Source organism: Podarcis vaucheri (assembly GCF_965113315.1).
Source record: "Podarcis vaucheri genome assembly, chromosome: 3".
In the NCBI taxonomy this organism is placed as follows: domain Eukaryota; kingdom Metazoa; phylum Chordata; class Lepidosauria; order Squamata; family Lacertidae; genus Podarcis; species Podarcis vaucheri.
This window is the reverse complement of record NC_138761.1, coordinates 55605691-55628287: the sequence shown is the minus strand read 5'-3', so window position 1 is coordinate 55628287 and position 22597 is coordinate 55605691. Positions and strand designations below refer to the sequence as shown.

The 22597-nt window shown below is 43.2% G+C and overlaps 1 protein-coding gene across 1 annotated transcript in view; it reads left to right on the top strand.

The window, feature by feature from the left end:
• The window catches only part of FNDC1 (fibronectin type III domain containing 1), a 96090-nt gene that overhangs the window by 31396 nt on the left and 42097 nt on the right, over nt 1-22597 (top strand). Inside the window, exons 2-6 of the mRNA XM_082215173.1 lie at nt 13747-13956; nt 16403-16520; nt 17780-17967; nt 19344-19451; nt 22391-22579. Of these exons, the coding sequence (XP_082071299.1) occupies nt 13747-13956; nt 16403-16520; nt 17780-17967; nt 19344-19451; nt 22391-22579 (813 nt within the window). The remainder of the gene's footprint in view (nt 1-13746; nt 13957-16402; nt 16521-17779; nt 17968-19343; nt 19452-22390; nt 22580-22597) is intronic.

Below are 22597 nucleotides of genomic sequence, written 5' to 3'. Positions count from 1 at the left end.
GCCCTGAAAACGTGCTTTTTTTGGGGGGGGACATGATACTGCGTGGTGTCGAAAACACATGGTTTTGGGTGCCACATGAGATGTCCCCCTAAAAAGGGGGGGGGGGTTTCAGGGTGAGAACGAGGCATGGGTCCTGGGACTCACTCGGGAACATGCCCTGGAAGGCGCATGTCCAAGTTTGGGGTCTGAAAAAGTTGAACTGTAAAATTCTCAGGGTACCCCAGTAAGGCCTACTGTCATCTGTAACACTGGGCAACAATTTTTTACTTTTTTAATGTTGTCTAGATTTCTACAACTGATTTAGGGTATTTTTGCACTGCTGAATCAGGAAATGGCATCCGTTTCTCTCCATCAGGTCAGATTTACTGTAAACTGAATAGTGGGCATTGATAAAGGTAAGTACACATAAATTTCATGTTGCTTCACCATTTTTCAAACTTCAGGGCTTGAACTTCCATTTCTTGGAACTCCAGGAATGCTCAGCGGCAGGGAGGTCTCTCTTCAGAGTCCAACAGTAGTCAGCCATCATGACTGCTTCCCAGCGACCCTGATACCTGGTCTCCATCTCTTTCATGTCCTGATGGAATCTCTCCCCCTGCTTGTCACTCATTGAACCCAGGTTCTCAGGAAACCGGTCCATATGTGAAAATAGGTAGTGCATCTTCACGCTCATGTTGCAGCCCAGGTTTCTGAAAGCAGTCAGCATGTTGTTGACAAGTTCTGCGTAGTTTCTGGCCTTATTGTTGCCAAGAAAGTTCTTCATTACCAGAACAAATGCCTTCCACGCTTCCAGTTCCACTTCGTTCATTGAGTTTCCGAACTCTGGATCTCTGATGAGCTGATGGATCTGAGGACCGTCAAAGATGCTTTCAACTTCTCCATGGTCAATCCTGGAAAAGCCTGGCACAAGTAAGTGAAACAGTCACCATCCTTGTCCAGAGCCTTGGTGAACTGCTTGATTAAGCCGAGCTTGATGTGCAGCGGTGGGAAGAGTATTCTCTCTCTGTCCACCAGAGGGTCCTTGATGACGTTCCTTTCTTTGCAAGGCACCAATTCCTCCCGCACAGGCCAGTCCTTCTTCGTGTAATGCTGAGCACGGTCCCTACTATCCCACATGCACAGAAAACATGGGTACTTGGTGAAGCCAGACTGTTGTCCCAACAAAAAGTTCACCATCTTCAGGTCAACACAAATAAACCACTTATGCTGATCATAACCAATTTTCTCCAGCACATACTTCACCGCTTCATAGTTCTCCTTCAGTGTACTCAAGTGAGCCAGGGGTATAGAGGCAAACTGGTTGCCGTTGTGTAGCAGAACACATTTCAGTGATCGCTTGCTGCTGTCAATGAACAGTCTCAAATCTTTGAGTTCGTACTGTGGCACTCCAAGCTTGAGCAGAAGCTGCACAATATCTGCACAGTACACCAAGTCCTTCTCTTCCGAGAAAAAACGGATGCCTGTTGTGGAAGAAGCTGATGCGAGCACTGTCAGAGAAGAGGTTCTTTTTCCTTCAATCTGGATGCCAACAGTTCGGCAGAGTCCTTTGACAAGCTGAGGTCACGAACTAGATCATTCAACTCCTTTTGGGAAAATGGATGTGGAGCATCATCTTCAAGAACCACTTCTTCATGTCCTTCAACACTGGAGGCATCTTCATCACTAATGTCAGGAAGTTCTCCGAAGATAGGCACTGGAATTTCATCACAATGAGCTACAGGACGACGTGCTGATTGAAGATCAGGATACTTCGTGGGGCGGCTGCCCCATTAACTTAGTTTTGATCCCCCAACTTTATGCTTTGCTGCACCAATTTATGGAAGATTTCGAGGTTTTATGACTTCAAACTGATCCCTTTTTGACATAATCACCCAGAACTATCGGACCTGAATACTTCTTGTCATTAAAATAATCATTTTCAATCAAAACAATTATTCGACATGGCATTTTACCCCCACCAACTTCTTCTAAAATGCTCCACACAAGCGTACATGTGAACAAAAACGTAAAAAAACAACATGTGGCCATAGCTCAAAAACTTGACCTGATTGAGCAAAACCAACGTGATTTTTGGATTCAGTGCATCAGATTCGTCCTAAATCAACTGAAAAAATGCAGACAACAAATTTGTTGTTGACCAGTGTAATCAATAAGGTTGTGGCCAATTTAATCCCAAGATCTTGTCATGTCGATTTTGTTGCTGCTACATTACTGGCCCCCTTTCTGGTTGTCAAGGGGCACTGTGCGTAGGCCCGAAATAGCAGATCTGATCGATTCGGCTTCAGATGCAAACTGAATCAAATTTCTTCCCCAGCTCTACTTGAGACAGTACATATTTACCATGTACACTACGCTCCAATGTTTTACATGTTCATATAACAGCATGACTTGTGCATGTAACAAATGTATGCTTGGCACCCTGTGCACCATGCAGTTATGCATACCAGAGAGCTGTGATAGGTTGCATTTCCATGTTACATGTACATGCAGTAGTGGCAAGTTTTCTGCTGTGCAGAACTGTTGAACTTTAGATCTGGAAGGAACCTTGAAAGTCAATCTGGTGATGCAGAGACCCTCTGTGTGCTAGGCATGGGTTGCCCCTCTGTGAGCGTTTGCCCTTGTGGACCCGGCACTGAAAGGCAAGCTGCACGTGGAAGATTGTGTTGTTGCCCACAAAACAAATCCATCTTGATGGATCTGGGATGGGATACAGAATGTGTTGAAAGAACAAGATGGAATGGTCTCTTGGCTTCGGAAAGGAGAGTCGCAGCTATCTTCTGGGCTGATATCGGTCAGCTGGAATTCTGCAGCTGCTCTCAGCATTGGCTCATCCCAAGCGCGTCCTTTCCTTCAAACAAAAAAAGAAAGGTTTAGCAGCAGTTAAAGGCTATGAAGAAAGTTTCAGAAAGTGGGACTTTTACCCCACCATTTCTGAAATATACTCAGAGTCGAGAGTGGATTTCATGCTCTTTATTCAGCTCATAGTGGTGAGGAGGAATGAAAGTTTCCCCAATGTATCTGCTTTATATACATTATTTACACAATGGACTGCACGTGATTGGCTAATTCCGGAATTCTCCTGTAGGCCAATCAGGTTGTGGATTCACTTCCATCTGGAGCTGGATTGGGTGGCTCCTGTAGACCAATCATACTGCTGCATTGTTCTAGGACCAATCAGACTGCTGCATTCTGAATCCTATTGTTCTAGGACCAATCAGGCTACTGCATTTTGGATCCTATTGTTCTGGGACCAACCAGACTGCTGCATTTTGGATACTATTCAACTCAGTACATAACAATTTCCAAACGTGGGGTAAAACAAAGGGCACATTTAAAGCTACTGGGAGAGATTTAGCACTAAGCAGGATGAGGTGTTGTTGATGTGTGATTATATATTTCTCTTTATTATATATTTTTTTGTAACAAGCATCCAGGGAGGTAGTGATGGAGTTAGTTCAGGACTGCATTGCTGAGGGGTGGATTTTTAACCCTTTTCACCTTGCTTCCCCTCCCCTAATGCAAATCTGCCTCCCAAAGTTGCTATAATTTGCCTCAATAGAGAACACAGTCATATCTTACAACAGGGCAAGCTTTTGGAGGCATTTACATCATTAAAAACAGAACAGGAGAAGGCTTAACTCCACCCAGCAACATGGTCTCAATCCAGTTTCTCCTCCCTGCAGTGGCCTGCAAATAAATAAATAACTAAATAAATAAATAACTAAATAAATAAATAGTTGAGAGATCCCATGGCATGGCTTTCATGATTTTTATAGGAGTTAACACTGAGCAGATAGAAAATTTCCATCTGATAGATAGATAGCATTTCCATCTGTATAGTCAGATGAAAAAGAAGACAGAACTCCAGTGATTTTTGCTGATATGTAGCTTCAGAGAGAAGATGTAAACACTGTGTTGCTGAGGGTAATCTTTCCCCCTTCATCTGGTATTTATTATTATTATTCTTTAAAACTCACAAGGCTTTAAATCACACCATTAATGTAATGTGTAGTTAGGCCCTGGCTTAAACAAACTTCCGGATCAAGCTTAGTGTGAGGGGAGAGTTTTCTTGTTGCTTGGAAATATACTCTAATTTCTTTTATTATGTTTGAGATCTGTTCAAAAGCTTGGTGAATACTTTGATCTGCTACCCAAGTACAAAAAGAGCTTAGGGATGGGGAACCTGTGGATCTCCAGATGTCGGGAGTCTCACCATCCCTGGCTTAATGCTGCAGGAACTTTTCTAATAATAAATAATAATAATAATAATAATAATAATTATTATTATTATTATTATTATTATTATTATTTATTATTATTTATACCCTGCCCATCTGGCTGGGTTTCCCCAGCCACTCTAGGCGGCTTCCAAAAGAATATTAAAATACTATTATACATCAAACATTAAAAGCTTCCCTAAACAGGGCTGCCTTCAGATGTCTTCTAAAAGTCTGGTAGTTGTTGTTCTCTTTGACATCTGGTGGGAGGGCGTTTCTAGATAAACACAGAGTTATCAGTGAAAAGTCATGCTCCAATAAACTTCTTTTGACATACCTATGCTTCAGATGTAACCTGGGATTTGTAAATGACATCTCTATGCTACAGCAGGTCATGTACATGTGACAGACAGGAGTGTTTAACGGAATTCCCAGAACCAAATACAGTTGCCAGGATTCTTTGGGGGAAGACACACAGGTTAACCTGGTATAGAAACCACCCTGGTCTCTAGCATCTTAGGCTTGTCTTTTTGCTATTTGTGTGGCATTTACTTGCTTCTGTGTAGGCCTGGACACTTCATAGTTGCATCACTATTTACTGTACTATTTATTTTGTATACATCACATTTTAATGTGTTTCCTTTCCACTCCAATCTTCCTTCCATTCTTCCATTCTTCCATTCTTCGCAAGCATAATTCTGTTTTGCTGTCTTATCAGGACACATTTCTGCTTATGCAAACCATTTCTGCCATTGAAAACCTGGTGGTCTTTGCAACTCAGCAGCCACTTTGGAGTGGTTAGGTTGGCTTTCAGACTTGCTAGCTCCACAGTTTTCTACACAGAATGCATTCTGGGTCCTGGATTCCACTGGTGGAAGTTCTTGGGTTGGCAGACCCTTGGAATATTATAACAGAATAGCTGTGGTGTGACTGCTTGTTTGAGTGGTTTGTTTGTTTGCCTTTTTTAAAAAGAAGAAAAAATAATTCTTCTTCTCCAAAATATATGTTTGAACAGTCAGATGCATAGTGTACTCTATAAATAATAGATGAATCAAGTCTGTGCAAAGTTTAGAAAGGCAGCAAGATTCAGCCATTCCCCCACCCCATATTTTTAGGGGATTAGTTGTATATGACTGCATCTTGTGTTTTGTGTGTGGTCTAGTGAAATGCTTGCTCTATGCTGCGAGTTAGCCTGCCTTCCCTGTTTTGAGGTTCTCACATCTGTGCGTAAAAATCCTGTGCATATTTTCTAAAAAGTTAGTCTTGCTATATACAGTTCCTCCTGGAAAAGGGTGCATAGGAATCATGCTACATACCGTTAACTTGAATATAATTTCCCAGATAAGCCTTTTTGGCAATATTGTCATAGCTTGCTATATAGCCTTTGAGGTTGCAAGCCAGTATAGTGTGGTATAGAGCATTAAATCATGGCTGGGGAGACCCAGGTTCAGAGTGGGAGACAGCCCCACTCTCAGTCTATAGCCTACATCACAATTATGTGAAGATAAAAGGTGGGGGGACCACAATGTCCAGCAAGATGCCTACAGGAAGCTCACAACCAGGGCATGAGGCAATAGTCCTTGCTATTTCCTAATGACTGGTATTCAGAGGTATGGTGTCCATGATCCTCAAGGCAGCATATAGCCACCAAGTCTTGTAGTCTGTGATAAATCTATTCCTCCATTGATTTGCTTGTAAGAGCATAGGTCCTGGATAGATAGGGGGACCACCTATCACTGACCACAACTGGTGAATACAGCAGGGGAGGCCAATGGAGAGGCAGCAGCTCTCTTGATGGCCCATTTGGGCAAACTGGTTCTCTTGGTAGGGTGGCCAGATGCCAAAAAAGCAAAAAAAAAGCAGACAACATCACCAAAAAAGAGGCCACATATTTGCGTAAAATTTACATATACTCATGTATGTACCCATGCATATTTAGGAATAATTGCCCTAATTTAAATCAAAATAGAATGCTCACTCTAGTGAAGAAATCTATGAGCATGTGACCTGTGTACCTGCTTAATATGCTGCCCAAGCACTAGCTGTTGATGGGCTTCTTCTGCTCTCCCTTATTATGGGTCTATATTTTTCAGCTGAACTTGGACTTTTTTTGACAGAATTACAAGCCTGGTAGATGAAGGGAACGCAGTGGATGTAGCCTACCTTGATTTCAGCAAGGCATTTGACAAGGTGCCCTATGATATTCTTGTAAAGAAGCTGGTAAAATGTGGTCTTGACTATGCTACCACTCAGTGGATTTGTAACTGGCTGACTGACCGAACCCAAAGGGTGCTCATCAATGGTTCCTCTTCATCCTGGAGAAGAGTGACTAGTGGGGTGCCACAGGGTTCTGTCTTGGGCCCGGTCTTATTCAACATCTTTATCAACAACTTGGATGATGGACTCAAGGGCATCCTGATCAAATTTGCAGATGACACCAAACTGGGAGGGGTGGCTAACACCCCAGAGGACAGGATCACACTTCAAAACGACCTTGACAGATTAGAGAACTGGGCCAAAACAAACAAGATGAATTTTAACAGGGAGAAATGTAAAGTATTGCACTTGGGCAAAAAAAATGAGAGGCACAAATACAAGATGGGGGACACCTGGCTTGAGAGCAGTACATGTGAAAAGGATCTAGGAGTCTTGGTTGACCACAAACTTGACATGAGCCAACAGTGTGACGCGGCAGCTAAAAAAGCCAATGCAATTCTGGGATGCATCAATAGGAGTATAGCATCTAGATCAAGGGAAGTAATAGTGCCACTGTATTCTGCTCTGGTCAGACCTCACCTGGAGTACTGTGTCCAGTTCTGGGCACCACAGTTCAAGAAGGACACTGACAAACTGGAACGTGTCCAGAGGAGGGCAACCAAAATGGTCAAAGGCCTGGAAACGATGCCTTATGAGGAACGGCTAAGGGAGCTGGGCATGTTTAGCCTGGAGAAGAGGAGGTTAAGGGGTGATATGATAGCCATGTTCAAATATATAAAAGGATGCCACATAGAGGAGGGAGAAAGGTTGTTTTCTGCTGCTCCAGAGAAGCGGACACGGAGCAATGGATCCAAACTACAAGAAAGAAGATTCCACCTAAACATTAGGAAGAACTTCCTGACAGTAAGAGCTGTTCGACAGTGGAATTTGCTGCCAAGGAGTGTGGTGGAGTCTCCTACTTTGGAGGTCATTAAGCAGAGGCTTGACAACCATATGTCAGGAGTGCTCTGATGGTGTTTCCTGCTTGGCAGGGGGTTGGACTCGATGGCCCTTGTGGTCTCTTCCAACTCTATGATTCTATGATTCTATGATTCTATGGACAGCCCTTCAAATAGGGAGTGATATCTGTAAAGTAGAACACACTCTATCTCTGGGAGAAGGCGCTGCAGCAGGTCTGAATCCCAATTCAGCCAGTAGTCTTCTGCAGATTTAAGAATGTCTGCTAAGACCTACACAGATGGTGTTTGGTTTTTTTTGGTTTTTTTAAAGGAGAGCCTGCAGTGAAAATTTGAGCAGATAAGCAGTTCTTTGCCTAAAGCCGCATTTGTTTTAAATGCAATGCTTTCCATATGACTTTCTGGCTGATTTGGTTCCTTTTGTATCCTTTGTCCCGTGAAAACTCTTTATACTAATTCCAGTTGGAAAGCTGTGACGTTTATTGGTGGAGGCAAAACTGATCAACTGCAGACTCCCTTCCTGCCAAACCAAGCTAGCAAAAGTTCAGTGATATTATGTGGCCAGTAGGAATGTATTCAGTCTTCGTAAATAAGACTCATTTATTGCAGAATGAAGAGCCAGGAGAGATAGCAGTATGTGGATGTGCAAGGTCTGTAGATCTTGAACGTGATGCATTTAAAAACCTTAGAATAAAACCTGCTACATAATAGAATATTGAATAGCCGTGCGTTGCTGGCAAAATTGCATTATTGTTCATAGGACTCGTGCCTACCGTCGCATTCTTTGTGAGTTGCATTACAAGCCGCAGCGCCTGTAATCTAGACTTAACCGGTTGGTAAACCTTGGCCTATAACTACTTCTATGGGTTGCTGGAGGAATACAAAATGAACATACTGTAGTAGTTAGCTGCACTCTTCAAAGACAATTTACAACTTTTAAAAGAAAATACAGGAAATAAAAAGGCTGACTGAAAGGTTTTTAATTGAAGAAAGGGCAGTGGTTGCTGAAAGGGCAATCTGTTTGCCAGGTACTTTATTGTATGTAATAGCTGCCTAGAACATCAGTTTGTAGTTTTAAAGGGGATATGGAGAGGGTAGAATGCTTTGGGTAAATATAGGTGAGGCCTGCAGCAAAATGTTGCAGTATGGAGTACTGCCTGATCAGCATTCCACTCGCTCCATTCTATTCCCCCCTCCTCTTACAGTCAATGAGCATTCTATTGCTATGGAGCATGCTCAGTCTTCATCAGGCTTTGTGTCCCCCCCGCGCCCCGTCTAGCATTCCATGCATGGCTACTGAGCATGCATAGCCTTCATTGGGTTGTTTAAGGGATTTCTCCTCCCCTTAATTGGGGGGAGTTTGCTTCAGTCTATAATTCATTATGTTTTCCTATTATTTCATTTCCTTTATAGATGTCTATTTGTGACTTCAAAGTGAGATTTCCATCTTCTACCCATTCGCAGCCTGTGTTGGAGATGCTTCTGCCACAATTTGTGTGTCTCCGTAGTTCAAAATACTTGGGAATGTGTGTTGACATTTCTTCTCTTTTTTGTCTCCCCAACCCCCTTTTTCCTATCTGCACATCACATAACCTATTTGCTTGTTGGAAGTAATGGCTGGTGACTGTATGTTTAACAAATGATGCAAATTTAGCTGGTGTATCCTGAGAGTTGTTGGATATATACTGCATTTTTCCGTGTATAAGACTAGGGTTGGTTTTTTTTTACCCAAAAATTAGGTTTAAAATTGGGGCTCGTCTTATACACAGGCAGTGCTGAGGGGTGTTTTCTTAATTTGGAGTCCCCCAAAATAGGGGGCGTCTTATACATGGCGTCTTATACACGGAAAAATACTGTACTATGTAACTTGTGCCTTCCTAGAACTACCATGCTTGCAAACATCTTGCAACCATGATTTCAGGGTATCTGTTATAATATGCCACAATGGGCATATTATTGTCCCTATTTTCCAGGGATAGTCTCAGATTTACAGAAACTGTCCTGGTTTCTGATTTGATCCTGGAATGTCCCACTTTTCCTTAGGATGACCCTATTTTCATTGGAGAAATGTTGCCGGGTATGGAGTTATCTGACCCCTGAGCCATCTGAAGGCAGCCCTGTACAGGGAAGTTTTAAAATGTTTAAAGTTTTTATTATGTTTTTATTTGTGTTGGAAGCCGCCCAGAGTCGCTGGGGCAACCCAGTCAGATGGGCTGGGTGGGGTATAAATAATAATAATAATAGGACATCCCTATTTTCATCGGATAAATGTTGGAGGGTATGGTTCTTGTTTTGTTCACCTCTAAACAAATCATTTTCAGTTCCTTGCCATAAACTGTCAGAGATGTCTCTAAGTGTCATTGGCTCCTGGCATTTCCTTTCTGATATTCCAAACACGTGGAACATCTGGACACCATATCTGAGTATTCATGCCTGGCCAATTTAGTATGTCATTTCCCTCCCCCTGCTTTTTTTGCACAATACAATGCCAAAGCATCCTGTCTGAATCTTCTTTAATATGCCTGGTGTCAGTGGTTTTTGGAATAACGATTCATTCTCCTTGGAGTACAAGTCCCCTTTCTGTTGTTAACTCTGCTTTGATGCTCCAGAAGTCCTTAATTTCCCATTGCTCTTGAGACTTGATTTTGGGCCAATCTCCTTTTATCATCCTAATAAACATTTTTATAGTTTCATCTTTGTTTCTTATTTCTTCCATTTTCTCTTCAGTGGCTGGAATGCTTGTGAATATCATGTGTCAAAGAGCGAGTCAGCAGTAAATCACACGGTCAAAGTTGGTGTTAACAGTTTATTAGCAAAAACACAATCTTCACAGACTGGGCTGAGAGTCAGGCCTAATGAGCACAGCGGCTCATCTCTGATAGGTCTGGCCACATTAATCAGTTGCCCAGACTGAAAGTCCTCACCTCCCCACACCACAGCCGTCAAAGTCCCTTCCTCTCCAGGGGTTTCCTAACAATCAGAGACTGCCCCTGCGTGTTCAGCCTGCCACTGCTCTGCCCATTTCAGCTCTCTTCTGGTTCTGGGAGACAATGGGGGAAGAGAGCTTGTCACAGCAGGATGGGGAGAGACCCATGGCTCTTCACCAGCCTGACTGATCTCTGCCTCTTGGCCTCCCTTCTCCCACTCTCCTGTTTCAACTTCTGCCTCTGATTCTGGACTTCTCCCAGCTCACTAAGCCCTGTTACCTCTTCCCAGTCTTCTCCCTCTTCTATCTCTGACCACTCATCGTTGTAACACCACTACTCCCCAGGCTCTGAGCCTTCTTCCCTTGGTGGTTCCATGGCTGATTCCTCCCACCATCCCTCTGCGTCCAACCTGTCCATGACATCAAGTGTACTTGCTGCTCCAGAACATCTTCCTTTGTAGCAGAGGCAGTTAACCTATGGCCCTTCAATGGTTGTTGGACTTCAGCATCCATCAGTCCCAGCTAACTGATGGGAGGTCTATCCTGACAACACCTGGGGGGCTATGAGTTTCCCACCCACTGCTGTATAGCATTCTTTCTAGGTAGAAATGTTTTGGTTGAAAAGTTTGCTTGATTTATTTCTGTCCTTGGTTTATATCTAGTTTTTCAGACGAGATTTCAGAAGCAGGGGAAAACATTGTTTACAATCTGGCTGCACAATCTGGCTCAAGTTGGCACCTCAACTTGAGGCTTCTTCAGTATGTTCTCCAGTGGCTTGTGGTCTGTCTTCACCATAACTGTTGCTCCACCATAGATGCATTGATGGATATTTGCACAATCTACCACAATTACAAACATTTCTTCTCATCCCTAAGCCTCCACCATTTGTATAAAGTTAACTTATCACTGCTAACCCTGGAGAAAATCTGACTAAACAGTTAAACATTCCCAATATAGTTTCCATCTCTGATATGGATGTTGAGGTTTCCAGTTGTTATATTGCTGCAGTTTTGCCTTAGATCTGGTTTTATTTCTTTTGGAGCCAGTATAAGGCCAAAAAAGTAATATTGCTGATCTTTATCTGCATTTTATTTTGATTTAGTTTCTGGGTTTTTCTTTCTGCATCTTTGCAGCTGTGTTGTCTGGTTTTGTTTCTTCCACATAGAGCCATGCATTAGTGTATCAACAGTAATGATTTTGACACCTGGTAATTCAAGGATGGAGAACCTATGGCCCTCCAGGTGGTGCTGGGCTCCAACTCCCACCAGCCCCAGCCAGCTTAGCCAATCATCAGGCATGATGGGAGTTGGAGTCCAACAACACCTGGAGTGCAATAAGCTCCCCATCTGTACTGTAACCCTTCTAATAATCAATGGATTTTCCTTTGAAAGATTCCTGGGTGGAGGAAATTCCTAAAGGCACCCTGCTGAAGTTCCATCAACCTTCAGTGCATTGACTTGTGTCAGTTGGCTGGTTCTTAATCTAGCATCAGCTGCCAGTATCTTATTTGTGCATTCAATATATTTAAGTCTTTGGCTTGTGACAGCTTGTATGTAAGAAGCTTGTAGTGTGCTGTCAAATTTATGGTAAATCTCTTGGATTGAAGACGTTAACTCTGCAGCCACCATAGAGTTTACCCAATCTGCCACTTCGTCTGCACTCGCCAGTACTCCAGTTTGCACCATGTTCCATTTCAGTTTTTCTCTTTGAGAACAAGATTAATGTTTCCAAGTGCATGAACAACTGGTTATGCTTCTGGCTTCAACTCTGTTTGACACTGGTTTGGTGCACAGCCTAGATCTGCAAATTCATCTGCAAGCATTCTTTCCGTTTTTGCTTTCTTGGGGCCAAACTATACCTTGTGCTTTATGCATAGCATGAAGCTCCATCTCCATTTTTCTTGGCTCACTTACAGCCATAGAGGGATTCCAGTTGTTACTGGAGCCACAGTGCACAAGGAGAGAAGGTTTATCACTTCCCTCCCTAGCCGTAAGCACCAATCGCCCCCCTTGCAGTGCTACAAAGTTTTGTACAAAAGTTCTCATTGGCACCAAAGGGTACTGCCTTTTTTTTTTTAACCAATGCTTTCAAGGCAGACAGATGCCAACAACAATAATAGCCATGATGGTGGGTTTTTTGGGGGGGAGGGGGAAGGAGATGTTATGACTAGAGAAGGAAGGGATAAGCCTTCCCCTCCTCATGCAGGCCAAAGACTCTTCATATTTGGTCCAAAGGAATGTGATTGTTTATCTTGTTCCATATCTTATGATAGGGCAGAGCTACATATTGTATATAGCTCTGACAACAAAAAGTCTGTAGAGACTAACAGATTGATTACGGAGTAAGATTTTGCAAACTAGAATCCACATCTTCAGCTGGCATGTGATATACAAGGGTAGAGAAAAAAATGGTGCCAAATGACTCTGAAATGTAAAAATAATAATTGTGTGGGACCACTCTACGTACAGCTTAAAAGAAGCACTGTGACCATTTGCAACAGCAATAATTGGTGTTTCTCAGCTGTTGTTCTGAATAGTCAGTTTACTTACCTTAAGCTTTCTATAGAATTGTCACAGTCCTTTTGCATTTTGTAGCCATTCCTCCCTGATTTTTTCTCTATACTCCCTTCCTCTAGAGTAACATAGCATGGGTACTCTCCAGAAAATGAGGTTGTATGATTTTTTTTTAATCATGTAAAACACCTGTAGTTGACTTTCATTTGGGAAGGGAAGGGAAGAGGTAGAGGTTCAGCCCTTTCCTTCCCAACCACTCAAAATCTTACAGTTCTTTATAGACAGCCAGGCCTTATCAAAGCTAAACAGCCAAACTCATTTCAATAATGGGTGGGTGTATGGTAGCTGCCCTTGCTGAATCCTCAGATTCTCAGGGAGCAGAGCAATGAGCTGCTGGCAGTGGCGGAGCTTCATTCTCCAGCAACGGGGGGCAGAGAGCAGGTGGGGGTGGGGCTGGTGCACGTCCTGGGGGTGTGGCATGCCACTTGCAGGGGTGTGGCACCCAGCGCGGATGGGTGTGCAGCTGCGATGGCACTCCACTGGGATCGCACTGCCGGGGGCGGTGTGCTCCACCGGCACTCCTCTTCCTCCGCCAGTGGCTGCTGGCACCTCCTAATCCCTTCAATGGTTGTCAACCTGGTGAACCCTAAGCCTTCTTGGGAGTAGTGTAGAATCGGGAAGCCCCACCGGACCCTTAAAGTGATGAATTGGTTATTTATCCTCCTTGCACCGCTGCTTCATTTCTCTAGCCTTATCTCAGATTCATCATTTGTCAAGCTTGTCTGCTCAATGAATAAATCGCGAAGGTAAAAAAAGAAAGAAAAAAGGTGCCGCTTATGTTGAATAGTTAACACACGAAGAGCGCTTAAGAGTAACTCTTGATTTGTGTGTTTGTGTGTTTTTACGTTTTTTTGAAGAGAAGGAAGTGCCAAGCAGACCTTTAAGAGTGCGCGGCCGACCATCGTCAGCTGACAGGGCGTTTGTTCGGTGGAGGCCACCCCATTCTTCAGGTTCAAGGAGCCTACGTAGATATCCAGGTTACCTCTTGGGATATGGAGAGAGCAGCAGAAAGATGAGTTATAAGCCACTGCCAAAAGAAGAAAGAAGTCATGAGGTTAAAAGATTAGGTAAGTCAAGGCCAAAGTTTATTTCACACAAAATAATGTTTGGCACTTTTGTTTGGGATGATGAAGCATTGGGTTGGGTTCAACTAACCAGGCGCCCTAGCGGAAGCCAATGCAAGGGCACCCAATAGTGCAATAGGGCTCTCCCCCCCCCCGTGCTATCCCCTGTGCTACTCTAGAGGGTCAGGAGAATGCCCAGTGGGGTGTGGGTGTGTTCTGCTGGGCAAGTGGGAACATTTGTGCTGATTCCTTCTCCCTAGTAATTTGGTTCAGTGGGTTAATTCACTCATTAGAGCAGATTCCCGAAAGTGTCTAATACACTTATATCTAGAATTTGACTGCATGTCTTATGATCTGCTATGTAAGCAGTTATAGGTGTTTAATTAAGCAAAAGGAAAATCCTGACCAGGACAAAAAAGGCAATGGCGTGTATCCAACTAAGTTCTCTTCAAAGGTGACCCATTGAAATCAATGAGCCCAAAATCATCATGCACATTGCTTTCACTGGGTCCACTCTGAGTATGACTACTCTTATGTTGAATTACTCAAACTAAGTTGCAGTAACTTCATAGAAGAGGTAGCTTATAATTTTTGTAATGTTTCAGCTAAATTGAGCGTCAGCAAGCCAAGTATTACTCCACTTACAACAGTTTAGTGGAGATAAAACTTGGCAACAGTATTAGAACCAGTAGGTTTCATTGGTTTAATTGACCCAAGCTTCAGTTAATTAGTCAGAGGGGTCCAGTTTCAAATATTAGGGGTCAATTTTAAGCAAAAGAGCTTCAAATTAAGGGCAAACTTGTACTTTGTTTAAGCCTCATTTGGTTCTGATGTTACATACTCCACATCTTTAGAAGTTGTGTGCCACATTTTAAGAAAAAACATCAACAAACTGCTCACTGAATCGCCAGACAAAGAGAAGACAGAATCAGAGAATTGTAGAGTTGGAAGGGACCCTGAGGATCATCTAGTCCAACCCCCTGGAATCCAGGAATCTTTTGCCCAATGTGGGGTTTGAACCCATGATTCTGAGATTAAGTATCTCATGTTCTTCCCACAAGTTATCCCAACCAACAGAAGTTATCAAAATTTGTCCGATAGGTTTGCATAGCCCCTTGGTTAGTGTTTCCATATGAGGTAAAATGTAGAGGAATTTCAGAGTAGAACAGCTGGGGAATTTCCTACAGGAAAGCGTTCAGGTGTGGAAACCCCAAAGGTGATTCCTCTTTGAGAGAATTGCATGTGAGGTGTGGCATTATAATTCACTACACGGTGCATGACTGCTACTTCATACTCAAACTGAGACTCAGAAGAGAAGCTGGTTTAATTTCTGTGTAAACAGCGCAGGAAATCCAGCTGTAACTTGTTAGCTCAAGATGGAGCAATGGCAAATGAAGTCACCCTAAGCGGAGGTGGGAAGAGCAACTGGTGGGAAATTAAGGTTAGAGGCTCTTGTCCAATTTCTAACCTCAAGATGGCTGTTCTGCCAGTCCGCCAATGCATGTAGGAATATGCGGAGCAAGGTGAAGGAGGTTGCCTTGAAGGGAGGAAATGACAATCAGCTTAATCTTAAAAAGCAAAACTCATATTGGCTGCAGCATAGCCAATGCAGATGTAATGGAATAATCTTATCTTCATGTGGTACAGTCTTAAACTATCTGATCTAATTTGTCCCCGGGGAAAAGAGATGAAATCCTAGTTACTTAGTGATGAATTGGGAACAGGTGGTGCAAGATAGGAAGCAGAGACTTTGGTTTTAGCTGGTTGACTTGTATAGTGTTGGTGTGTGTTGAGTAGTTCATACTGGCTTCAGCCCATGGCCCTGGTCACAGGGAATTGTGCCACATCCGTGGGTGGCTATGGAAGCTAAAGAAGGCTGGTGTGGAACCATCATTCAATATTTTTAAATAAGAAACCTGCTAGGATTCATACTTAATTGGATACTGTGCCCTCTACCAGTCTTTCAGCCTGTTCCCAGATGTGTGGAGGCTAGTTGGGTTCACCCAGGAGTCCAATAACATCTGGAGGGCCACAGGCTTCTCCATCCCACGCTTTACTGCATTTTAAGATTGATACTGACATTTCTAATTGAGGGGGTTTTTTTTGGGGGGGGAAACAAATGAATCACAGTATTCTATATTTTTGAGACTATGCCTCCTATAAATTACCGGTATTTAACTCCAGCCATTTGAGCTATTGATCATGGTTTACTAACATGAGAAGCCAGCCTGTAAGTGGCCATGATAGTAAAGAAAGAAGGCCCTGATTGAGGTCCCCCATCTGAGGTTGAGTGGGCTAAGGGGCTAATCAGGATAATTATGTAAGCAGGACCATTAAGCCTGGCCCAATATAGAAGCATCATGTAGTTCTGTTGCAATAAGAGGCCAATGCTAATAATGATGATGTCCAGAATTCTCATTACTGACTCACTGTTGTGGTTGCATTTCAGAAGAGGATGAGCTGGAGGAGGCAAAAGACGTTGCTGTTCGTGTAATGTCTTCTCAGTCCGTGCTTGTTACCTGGACAGATCCCATCTATGAGAAACAGAAGAAGCCTGTCTCCTCTAGGTACTAGACTTTATTTTGTTTGCATCTAGATATGCCAGAGGTGTTCCAAGTCCAACCTGTATGAAGCTACTGAAAGATGGCATGGTCAGGGGATCACTTCAGGATAAAATAAAGCGAGTGGTTTCATACCTTCCTTTGCACATGAGTAATAAGGCTGACCTGTACTAGTGCCAATCCACAGCATGTCTGGCACATCTTGGTGATAAGGTGTGAAAAGTATTGTTGTGGATGGTCACGCCTTCATTTTCCAGAAGTGGTATTGTTTTTCTTCTGTTAGGATTGTTTTTAATTCAGCACATGAAATAGATGAGGACAGGGAAGAGAGAGAGATATATAAAAGGCCTTACAGAAGTTGCCTTACCAGTGCTGGCTCCACATTGGGGGTTCCTTAGGTATATTTGCCACACTGAGGGCCCTTTTCTTCAGTGCCCATTTACTGAGGAGTGGCTTGCTTGGTAGGGCAGAGCCACAGCTCTAGGGACAAGGCAGCAGCAATGCCAGGACTAGGCAAGCACCTGTGGAGTCAGTCTGTCACTCCCACTGGTGCACCTGCAACAGCTCTGATCTTGCTACCACCACACCCCTCCCAGTAAGCGGCAGTGATGCTGCTGCTGGGAGGCTATTGTTCTGGCTTTGCCCCACTGGGTGAACCACTCTTGCATTTCCATTTGGAAGCGTTTTTTCAAACACCTCATGCTGGAGCCTTGCGCAAAGACAGTGAAACTTAGAGCTGCTTGTGAAAGCTCTTACAGAAGCATGAGAACCATTAGGGTTGCCATATTTTAAAAAGTGAAAATCTGGACACAAAAGTGGGCAAGGTTTTGAGCTTTTTTTGGTCAAAGTTGCTGAGCTTTTTTGGCAAAATCACAAAAATGACATTTTTGAGGTATTTTTCAGGAAGGTCAACAAAAACGACACTGCCAGCATGGGTGCTGCCATACGTCCGGATTTTCCCAGACATTTTGCCATTTTCCGCCCGGACACTGCTTCTGACTGTGGTATTGTGGGTGTGTCTGGGAAATTCCAGACACTGTGATTTAGTGTAGAAGATCATGTGACACACGATTAATTTTAATGACACTCCTGTGTTTGAGGAAATGTGATCATGGCCTTATTATTGTGACTCAAAATTTCTATGTCCCCCAAACATTTAACTTGTATTTCTGCTGAATATAGTCCAATGGACTTGTGATGAGCTGAAGAGTTATAGTTGTGCTTTATATCTTGTGACTGTGCATTCTTCCGTGTTTTATTCTAAGGCAGTACACTGTCCGTTATCGAGAGAAAGGGGAATCAGCGAGGTGGGATTACAAACAAATACCCAACAGAAGGGTGTTGGTAGATAAACTGATTCCAGACACCATGTATGAATTTGCAGTTCGAATCTCACAGGGAGAAAGGGAAGGCAAGTGGAGTGCCTCAGTTTATCAGAGAACCCCAGAAGCAGGTATGTATTATATTTAAGAATGTGATTTATACGAGTTAATTGCTTGGGGTTGGATCTGAGACTACTTGGGGCTGCTTTACACAGAATTCTACATCATTCAACATCTCATTTCTTAGTGACTCAGCAATTGATTACCCAACTGAAAAGAATTGTGTTTGAGGGCCATATATGATGTTCCACCATATGGGTACATGCTGCCCAGATGGATTTCATAGAGGAATTCAATGTGTTCCATCAGCACAAGTCTTTCAGCTTGACTGATGGAACAATCCCCCCTCTTCTCCCATTGTGCACTGTTCTGGGAGTTGTCCTGACTCCCCCTGAGCCAATTTGGGGATGGGCATGAGGGAGTGCGGGGGAGGGAAAGGGGAAAGCCCCATTGTACACCTGGAAGACATTGCACAGGGCTTCCACTGATGGGACTCGTCAGGTGAATCCTGCCACAATCATTTTGCTCCCCTCTCTTCTACTGTAATATCTAATAGAAGAGTTTGGATTTGATATCCCGCTTTATCACTACCTGAATGAGTCTCAAAGTGGCCAACAATCTCCTTTCCCTTCCTCCCCCACAACAAGCACTCTGTGAGGTGAGTGGGAATGAGAGATTTCAAAGAAGTGTGACTAGCCCAAGGTCACCCAGCAGCTGCATGTGGAGGAGCGGAAACGCGAACCCGGTTCACCAGATTACGAGTCCACCGCTCTTAACCACTACACCACACTGGCTCTCAAGATAATAGCACATATCTTGTGCTGTGATGTCACACCATTTATTGTTTCTGTCCCCAACTCACTCTACATCATTGCCCCTTGGAAGTGGTCACAAAATGTGGAAACTTCATAGCATGGGCAAGTTTTGACAGGCATAATAGAGAATGAGGAGTAGGTAAATGCACTTCTACTATTTTGGGTGAAAGGTGTACATTTTACTGTGACATCTCCTTTGGGCCCTAAACTCACATGAACATTTGTGTATGATGGTGTCAGTGCCATGCACACAAGTAAGAAAAAGAGGCTGGTATTGTTCAGGTTCTTTTAGTCCAGTCTTCCCCATCTTTGTTTCCTCCAGTTGTTGTTGGACTCCAGTTCCCATCATCCCTGACCATGGAACATCCTGGCTCAGGGATCATGGAGTCCAACAACACCTGGAGGGAACCAGCTTGGGGAAGCCTGCTCTAGTCCATTTCCAAAGTGCTTTGCAGAATCTGGATTTTTAAAAAACAACACCAACACCACCCACCAAAAATGTGGTTGCTTTCAATTTGCTTCAGGTGGCACCTACCTCTTTTCAAATGCCTGGATCCCACCGCCCAACTCCATTGCTTATTTTCACTACTCCTTTCCCCCTTTTTCTTTTTGGCCTGTTGTATATGTCACAGCTCCCACTGGTGCTCCAGAAAACCTGAATGTTTGGCCAATCAAAGGCAAAACAGCAACTGTTGCTGCTACCTGGGATGCTCTTCCAGAGAGTGAAGGAAAAGTGAAAGGTAGGTGGCGACCACATAGAAATTACTGTATGTATCACCTTGAACTGTAAATCACCTTGAAATTAACATGAAAGGCAATTAATACATTAACAAATTAACAAACTAACACGAGAGGTTCTAAGCTCCAGCTCAGGTAGAGCCGCTGAGCAAAGTTGAAGGAAACCACATATTCAATCCTGAAAATCCAGTGGCTATAATGTACTCAGCTTCTGTTTGTGGCTTGAAAATCCTGCTGCTCTGCTCTAGGTCCAGGGCTGGGGGATCTGTGGCTCTCCATATCTTCTTTGACTCCCATCAACCACAGCCAGAATTGCCAAGGATCAATGTTGATTGGGTTATAGTCCAACAACATCTAGAGGGCTGCTGGTTCTCTAGCCCTGTTTTAGGTAATATGCTCTTATTGCCTGGTGGTCTGCTGGCAGGCTGAAATGTCTTTGGTTGTTTGCAGTGCTTGCAAACAGAGGACTTTCAGCTGTGGAACATTTTGACCTTGACTCCTGAGTGCTCAGCTACACCACAGATCTAAAATGGCCTGGTAGATTTTCCTTCTCTCCCATGGATTTTAGTTTTGTGAGGGACCAATAAGAGCGAATTCCTGTAACTTTCACTGAGCCACAGTCCCTCAGATTTTCTTTGACTGCCTGATTCTCTTTGCTACCTTTTTTCAAGACATTTCTAGCCATCAGCATGATCTATAGGCAAGTTCCAAATTCTACACCATAACCCCACATAGAGGGGAAGGTTGTGCAGACAGACCAGCATGGAACCAAGGTGTGGGTCAATAATGCTGAACTGGAAGAGACTGGATTATACAGGGTGGTGAAAGCAGCCACAAGAGAGGTCTATTTTGAATTTGCACAGATACTCTGACTCCTTCTGTTAACACTAGATGAATTTTGTTCATCTATCCAAATATTGCCTATTTTGGAAGAACACATGCCCCGTGTAGCTATTGCTGGCAAGCCGTGATATTACGTGTCGTGTAAATGGCTGGTAGAGTCTATATTTTTCAAAGATAGTATTATCCACTTGTCTTTATCTTGAATTTTCTGTTGTTTTGAGTTATCACCATAGGCACCACTTTTTATATATACAGAAGCAAATTCTGAATACAGCAACTCATGCAAAGCAATTGCTCCACTTCTGGTACTGCAGAAAAGGGACTGATGCTTTGGGATCAAGAATTCAGAGTTAAATTCTGCAGAGGAAGCATTTTTACACAGCAAATCAGTTGTGGAGTGGAGGGGCTCATGTGATCTTTCTTTGGGGTGAATGTAGAGTTGGGGGAGGGCATTAATGTCTCTTACAAACTGATTGATTCAATTTGAATCTAAAGGGAAATCTGTCAAATATTCCCTTTTCGAAATATGGGAACCAAAATACAGTAATCTTTTGAAATTCACACTTCTCTTAATTTTGCAGTTCTGTCCTCCAAGAAACTAGCATTTACAAAAATGCATATATTGGGGAGGGTGTATAAAAAATAATACATAGGTGAAAATAACATACAAAACCAAATTCTATTAGAAAAATGGTTTGCTTGCAAAAATGTGTACGTTACTCAAAACTGCATACAGAAATGCGTTCATTATCAAAATGCTGATGAAATTTCATGAGGATTAAAAACAAACACAGATTGTGGCAGAAACCAGGAGAATTTAAGATCGGAAAAATAAGAAACAGAGAGAATCAAAATGACATATCCTTCTGGTATGAAGCCAAACTCCAAAGTGAAGCATTGTGAGCACAAGCTCCAGATGAGTCAAGTGGCAACAGAGAGGAAAAAATACTGTCCTGACCTACCTATTGCCTTCCTTCTCCAGTTAGCTGTATCTCTTCTCGTTGATTCCTGATCTGAAGTCCTGCTGCTTCCCATGCTGTTGAGGAAGTACCAATGCCTTGTGTCAGCTGTGCCCCAGTTTCTGAGAGGGGTGATGCTGGCATGAGGAGGAGCCAGCAACTATGGTGTGGGCTGCTTCATTCATAGCAATGAAGATGTGCTCCTTTCTGCACCTTGGCAGTGCAGAAAGGAGCACATCTTCATTGCTATTGGCACTGGGTTGTATCCAGTGAGGTCATCGCGTCTGCACATTGACTTCTGCTTGCAAAACAGAACTTCTCTTCCCTGTCCTCTCCCTCCCTCCCTCCCTCCTGCAAATCTGCTCCAGGGAAGGGAAGGAAAGGGAGGGAAGAGGAAAGAGAAGTTCTGTTTTGCAAGCAGAAGTACTTGTGTGAATGGGACAACTTCATTGAATACAACTCATAATTTTAAAAGGTAATAGTAATATCTAAATGCAACTCTAAAAATGGCATAGAGCCGTTCTTGGTTATCTTTACATTTAGAGCTGGTTGAGGGGTAAGGCTCTAAGATATCAAATGATTAACATTTCAAGCAATAGCTGGAAGAGTTAAGAGTGCACATCTGGCTTAAACCTTCCCGTGCTTGATGGCATGTGATGTTGAACCAGGGAAAGGTGGGCATGGTTCACTGAAAATGGCATGGCAGGCCAACCACAGAGGTCTGGCAAGCCTATCTAAGCCCATGGGCCATAGGTCCATCAACATTAATATATAGCCATGGACTATGTGCCTTTTATCAACTCTTATTATTTTAATAAACAGCTGATTCACTGTGTTATTTGCAAAATCTTATGATGTCCAAGGTAGGGGTGGTAATATAAATGATAAATAGTGAGTGAGAGAGTTGGGTATTTAGTTAAATATATTTGGACATTTGCAACGAAAAAGGCTGACGGAATGTTTGCTCAACTTACTATGTATATGATGTCTTTGATGCCCCAGCTGTTGACTTGACGTGCATTGCCAGTGTATTAATTTTAGTAATGCACGTTCTAATTCATCCTACCCATACAGTCTGTCCGCTGGAAACAGGATTGTTTTCAGTTTCCTCCTTCCAACCGTCTGCCAAATCATTTCAGAATACATTCTCTCATACGCCCCCGCTCTCAAGCCCTTTGGAGCAAAGTCCATTTCCTACCCGGGAGATACGACATCCGCCCTAGTGGAAGATCTGCAGCCTGGGGAGCGCTATATTTTCAAAATTCGCGCCGCAAACAGGAGGGGCCAAGGGCCTCAGTCTAAAGCCTTCAGTGTTGCGATGCCAGCAAGTAAGTATGATGTTGTCA